Source organism: Myotis davidii, unplaced genomic scaffold (assembly GCF_000327345.1).
Source record: "Myotis davidii unplaced genomic scaffold, ASM32734v1 scaffold22, whole genome shotgun sequence".
Lineage (NCBI taxonomy): Eukaryota > Metazoa > Chordata > Mammalia > Chiroptera > Vespertilionidae > Myotis > Myotis davidii.
In genome coordinates, this window is record NW_006294067.1 from 60384 (window position 1) to 67224 (window position 6841).

Sequence of the window (6841 nt, forward strand, 5' to 3'; positions counted from 1 at the left end):
GTTTGCGCCTGGGGGTGGGGTGCGTGGAGCAGCGTCCAGACCCCCACCCCAGAAATGCGGGGAGAAGCGGGGTGGGGGCGCGCTTGTGCCCAGACAGTCCCAGCCTCAGTTGCCCAACCCAGAGATCAGAACCCTCTGAAGTCCGAGGTGGGAAGTCGCCTTATTGTCAACCTCAGCCGGGCGACAGAGAGACCTGCGGCTGGGGGAAGGGTTGGAATTCGGGGTGTAGGGGGTCAAGTCTTCCAGCCCTGCTACCCCAACTTCCTAGACTCAGAGCTGCGCCTTGTACCCCACTCCACAACCCCAGTCACAAGCAGAGCAGACCCTTTGCCAGTGGTGGGAGCCTCCTACCCAGGAACCACCTCAGAGGTTCCCTTTCCCCACTCATGACCCCCCAGGGGCTGAGCAACTGTCTCACCCATGCACCCTTCCATCTGCAGCCATGGCTCCCCCGCTGAGTGAGAGGGTGCAAGTCGTCTGTAGCAGTTCTTCCCAATGCTGCCTGCCTTGACTTGGGTCACAGATCCAGCCCTCCAACCCTTGTCCCACTTCGCCTTCCTCCTGTCACACTCTCAAGGACAACGGGCTGTTCTCCCTGGGGCTCTTCACTCTCCCCTAAGCCTCAGGAGGTCCAAACTGTTAGAAACAGGGTGTGGGGGCCTGGGGGGCCGGGGGCCCAGAAGGAGGAATGTGTGCTTCACTTGTGGGGCCTCCTCCCGTGGTGACAGGCCTCTTTCCTCCCCACCTCAGTCACTCTGATGGACACGAGCACCGCACAGGGAGAGCTGGGCTGGCTGCTGGATCCCGAGGATGGTGTAAGTGTCAGGGGAGGGAAGGCCTTAGGATGTCTCAAGGCTGAGGGCCAGTGGGAAACGGGGTGGAGAGGTGGGTGGAGGAACAGAGAAAAGAGCAGGAAAAACTGGAAGTGTCTCCTCTGGGAGGGGGAGGGAAGATGACTCAGAGAGCCTTTTGAATGGGAAAAGGGGGGTGGGGGGGCCATCAGGCTTCACCCCATGGAGAATGCTTCAATGCCTGGCTCCTCCCCTCCCTGCCCCAGTGGGGGGTGTGGGGAGGGTAGGGGGCGCTGAATACTTCTGAGGACCATCTGGGGAGAAACAGGACCATCCTGGGGATGGCTGAAGTTTAAGACAAAACAGAGAAGTATCCTCAACTGAGGTCATTCATCCCTATGGAGTTGCACAGATAGGTTCCAAGGGGTAAAATTGTGTATATGTGTGTAGACGTTTTTTTCTGGAGAGGAGAACCAGAGTTTTCATCACATTCTTCAATGGGTCTGTGACTCCCCCAAATTAGAAGCTGCCTCAGTAAAAGTCCCAGAGTCTGTGGTACTTCCTCCATCCACCCCAGTGCCGGCACACCATGCATTCCAGCTGTTTAAGTCTGCTCCAGGTCCCTTGGATAGTCCTAAAACCCAGTGAGCAGAGGTAGGATCCTGTGAGTCCCACAGAACACTGTTTGGCCTCTCTGCAAACCTGTCCAGGAACCGTGGGAAGCCAGCCCAGGTGCCTCAGCTTCCCAGACTCTCGCCTTAGATCTCTCTTCCCTCTGGTCCTAAACCCTGTCTCTGGGTACCCCCTTTTCCCTTTTCTAGTCCAGTAGGAATCGGCCTCTGTTTCTGGGGTGTGTGTGACTTGCATTCTTTCCCTCTGGGTCCTAGGGTCCTGGCTCAATCTCAGCTCTCCCACAGAGTAGCCTGTAATTAGAATTAATAGTCTAAACCATAATGTATCCTACAGGAGGGGCTGCTTGGAAAATCCTGGATTAGGCCAACCCTAATAGGCGCCTCATCTCATAAACCAGCTAATCACTCCACAATGAGGGCTATAGGTCCACCTGCTGGCTCCCACTAGGGCCTTCGCTGTGCCCCTGCCACCTTCACCCAAATAACTCTTCCCTAATTGGGCCAAAGGGAAGCCAGGTGCCTTTCGAAGCTCAGGCTAAACACCAGGAGGGCAAGAAGACAGCAGCGGTTACACACTCCCACTGTCTTGCTTGTCCTCTCTCCTCCTTCTCATCTTTTCAAAACACACACTGAGGTCCAGGCTCCCCAGAATGTACCCACATAGCAGCCAGCAGTGCCTGAGTGATAAGTGAAAGGATCCTTGTGGCTGATCCTGGGCAGCTGTTTCTCCCTCTTGCTCAGCTCAACGCTGGAACTGGGAGAGGCGAGTTACAGCTGGGAACATCTGCTTCTCCTGGCTCCAGCTGCAGGCGAACTAATGAGCTGCGCATTAACCACCCACCACCCTCCCACCTGCCCTCCACCACATGCATGCCTTACACTTGGCTTCCTCATCACAGCTGCCTCTTACAAACAGGCTCCGGGTGCCTTCTATCTGCCCAGCTTCAGTGCTTCGACACCCCTTGCCCAATCTGTGAATTACCTAGCATAATGCAAAACTCTGCTCCTGCCCCACGCCATCCCAAATTCCTAGTTTCTTGCCTTTTCCCAGAGCTGAGAGTAGCCATGAATGCCCTGGCTTTATAATGGAGTGAAAGCCCTTGGGTAAGTGAACTCTCTCAGGTAAGGGCCTCGTAGTCTCTTCCCTATAAAATAAGGGGTTTCAACCAAAATACAGATTTTTGGAGTTTATTTCTTACATTCATACAGCAGTGGGGATACTTACAAATAGCTAGTATTTATTTTAAAGAAAGAATAATGAAACGGAAGACTTGCCTAAACACCAGAACATACTATACAGCAACTATAATGAAAGCATGTGTCATTGCACAAGAATACTCAGGTCAATGGAACAGAATAGAAAGTTCAAAAACAAGTCCACATATATGAGATTTTAGTATGATAACATTGGAATTGCAAATCAATGTGAAAAGTATAAAATCATCAATAAAATGACAATTGTTTGTCTATAGTTAAAATAAAGAAGGTAAAATTACATCTCCACTTCACAATATACACAAAAAATAATAGATTCTAGGGAGTTTAAAATCTAGACCTAAAAACCAAACCTACAAAATTATTAGGAGAAAATATAGAATATCTTTATAAGTTTGTAATGGGAGAGCTTCCCAAACAAACACAACTCCAGAATCATAAAGGGAAAGATTATAGATGTTATTATAGTAAAATGTTAAATAATACCAACATCAAAGATACTATTAGCAAAGTAAAGTGGTGTGACAGACAGGGAGAAACTATTTGAAACATGCATTTCAAGAAAATGATTAATGCCTATAATATTTTTTAAAAATTCATCCAAATGAACAATCAAAAGATAATAATAGATCACCCCAATTAATTTCATTATAAATACATAAATAAAACAGTAGAATATCAGACAACAGATAATTGCTTAAAAATACAAATAGCCAGTGAATAAAAGAGAAATGTATAATCTCTCAAAGAAATGTAAATTAAAATGGCAAGAAGCTGTGTCCTGTCCATAAGATTGGCCAAAAGTAAGAAAATTATTAATATCTAGTGTTGATGAGCTTTGGAGAAATGAGCCCTCAGGCATTGTTGGTGGAAGTATAAACTGATAAAGTCTTTTTGGAGGACAGTTTGGCACTACCTTATGAAATGTGTTTACCCTTTGATACAGCAGTTCTATAGAGTTTTGATAGAAATCTGTACATGGTTACTAAAAAACAAAATAAAACCCTAGAAGCTACTTAAATGTGCAACCATAGGCGAATGGTTAAATAAATTCTGGTACATCTATACAATGGACAATTATTTTATGGATCGCTAAAAAGAATTAGGTAGATCTATATATACTCATGTGAACATTTTTTCAAAAAACAAAAAGCAGCTTACAGAATAACACATGTATGTTTAAAAAAAAACCACATGTATGTTGAACACGTACACACATAGTAAAACATTCAGACACAAGCATTCAAACCCGCTGCCAAGAGTTCACATGCTTGTGAGGTACTGAATATTGTGAAGTTTTACTCCAAATTGTTAAGAGTGGCTTCCTCTGGCAGTGGGGTGAATGGATGGGAGAACTTTCACTTTTTAATATATGCTAATTTTCGTCCTTTGACTTTTTATAATAATCACATAAAGTCATAATAATTAATAGCATAAACTCAGAAGCCTAGAGGGCCTGGGTCCACATCCCAGCTCTGCCTCATAATAGCTGAGTGCCTTGGGCAAGTCATTTAACTTGGCTGTGACTCAGTTTCCTCGTTGGAAGTGCTTACAACTGTGACTAACCCATGGGAAGCATGATATTAGAACTAGCCATTATTAAAGTTTAAAAATTCTTTTAATGTAAAAGAAATTAAGGGAGGAGGATGTCTTAGTTGCTGATTTCAATGGTGGCCATTCCTGGAACACATGTTGGAAGGGGTGAGATTCCCTTATTATTATTGTTTTTTAAAATATGTTTTTGATTTTTTTTCTTTAGAGAGAGAGAAAGGGAGAGAGAGACATCGATGTGAGAGAGAAACAGATCACCTGCCTCCTGCACGTTCCCCAGCAGGGTCAAGCTGCAACCTGGGCATGTGCCCTGACGGAATTGAACTGATGACTCTTCAGTACATCAACCAACTGAGCCACACCAGTGAGGGCAGAGATTCCCTTATACAGAAGAGTTCTTTGTTTTTTTGTGTTTTTTTTTTAATATATTTTATTGATTTTTACACAGAGGAAGGGAGAGAGATATAGAGAGTTAGAAACATCAATGAAAGAGAAACATTGATCAGCTGCCTCCTGCACACCCAGGAGAAGGGATAGAGAGTTAGAAACATCGATGAGAGAGAAACATCTATCAGCTGCCTCCTGCACAGCCCCCACTGGGATGCGCCCACAACCAAGGTACATGCCCTTGACTGGAATCGAACCTGGGACCCTCCAGTCCACAGGCCGACGCTCCATCCACTGAGCCAAACCAGCTAGGGCGACAGAAGAGTTCTTTGCTGCCTCTTGCTCTCTAAGTAGGCAGAAAGGCTTTGTGAATAAGCTTTTGCTATAAAAGTCTGTCCTTGCTGTACTTTACAGCTCTACTGATGAAATAGGTCAAAATTAGTGTTCAGACACTTGCACCTGGGGTGAGCTAACAGAAGGGACAATGGCTGGCTAGGGAGGTAAAAGGGGTATTGTATTGCCTGTCCTATATCCAAATAAATCCACGACCCTAATACTTAACCTACTATCCTGGGGATGAGGGGTGGTGAGCAGGCAGGACAAATAGCATGAACCTGGGGGACTTTGACACTGACCTCCCCACTGTCAGCTCTAGAAAATGGGGGTTTGGGGAGCAGATGATGACTGGGAATGTGACTTGGACTTGCCTCTGGCAGTGGAGCAAGATGCAGCAGATGCTGAATGGGACACCCCTCTACATGTTCCAAGACTGTGCAGTACAAGAAGGAGGAGACACTGACCACTGGCTTCGTTCCAACTGGATCTACCGGGGGGAGGAGGATTTTCAAGTCTTCGTGGAGCTTCAGTTCACCATGCGGGACTGTAAGAGTTTCGGGGAAGCCGGGACTCTGGGCTGCAAGGAGACCTTCAACCTTCTGTACATGCAGAGTGACCAGGACGTGGGCGTTCAGCTCCGACGGTCCATGTTCCAGAAGGTACTTTCACTCCTCAGTGCCATTTCGGTCCTGACCCTGCTCCCTGCCTCACTCCTTTCCATGTGCCCACTCAGCTAAGAAAAAGAGAAGGTGCCAGAAACAGGAAGAGGGTCTAGGTGTCAGATAATTGAAAAGACGGTGGGACTAGAGTTTGGAGGAACTGGATTTGAGTGCCTTTTTTGCTGTGTCCTGATTTTGGGTGCATTACTTCTCTGAGCTTTGGTTTCCTTGTCTTAACATAATGATCAGAGTGCCAGCCTCGTCGATTGCAGAGGCTTTGCAGGCATCCAGTAAGATAACAGCATGGTGGAGGCAGGGGAGAGGTGTTTCAGTTTCTTCTGTTAGTATCCACGACGTCCTTGCATGCCCCATCCCCATGAGTATTGTTAGAGTGGTGGAGGAAGACAGTCCTCTGCAGGCTCTCTCTCGTGTCACCCCTTCCTTTCCTACTCAAAAAAATATGCTGAAGTGCGGAAGGGTTAGGAGCTTATCATTATAGGATGTGCTCACATTTGTTTCCCAAAGAGATGATGCTGTAAAGTTTGTTTTTAGTACTAAATTAGTCCCGACACACTTTATACCTGATCACCCCTTTGCCACTGAGGTGGGGCCACAACTTCGAATAGCGGAAGTTATATGAGCTGTAGCCCCACTGCCTAGGTTCCAAACCCAGCTGTGTGGTCTCAGCAAGGTCTCGAACCTCTCCTAGCCTTGGTCTCCTCAGCGGTTAGACGGGGATGGCTGTTCATCTCACCTCAGAGGATCATTGTTGTGAGATTGTTCCCCTCTGCCCCCACCTTCTTCCCAGGTCACCACGGTGGCTGCAGACGAGAGCTTCACCATTCGAGACCTTGCATCACGCTTGGTGAAAATGAACACCGAGCGCTGCTCCCTGGGCCTCCTGACCGGCCGCGGCCTCTACCTCGCTTTCCAAAACCCGGGGGCCTGCATGACCCTGGTGTCCGTACGGGTGTTCTACCTGCGCTGCCCTGAGGCTGTGCATGGCTTAGCCCAGTTCCCTGACACTCTGCCTAGACCTGCCAAGTTGGTAGAAGTGGCGGGGACCTGCTTGCCCCACGCCCAGGCCAGCCCCTCAGGAGCGCCCCGCATGCACTGCAGCTCTGAAGGCGAGTGGTTGGTGCCGGTGGGGAGGTGCCACTGTGAGCCTGGCTATGAGGAAGGCGGAGAGAGATGCCATGGTAAGGAGACTCAAGGAGGTGGTGACAACCTGCAGGGACTTGGAGGAGGGAGACACTGTCCAAGTTGCCAA

The 6841-nt window shown here is 47.9% G+C and overlaps 1 protein-coding gene across 1 annotated transcript in view; it reads left to right on the forward strand.

Moving 5' to 3' along the window:
• The first annotated feature begins 729 nt into the window (after positions 1-729).
• The window catches only part of EPHA1 (EPH receptor A1), a 14984-nt gene continuing 8872 nt past the window's right edge, over positions 730-6841 (forward strand). The window contains exons 1-3 of the mRNA XM_015566701.1: positions 730-815; positions 5293-5571; positions 6380-6770. Coding sequence (XP_015422187.1) covers positions 759-815; positions 5293-5571; positions 6380-6770 — 727 coding nt within the window. The 5' untranslated portion in view covers positions 730-758. The remainder of the gene's footprint in view (positions 816-5292; positions 5572-6379; positions 6771-6841) is intronic.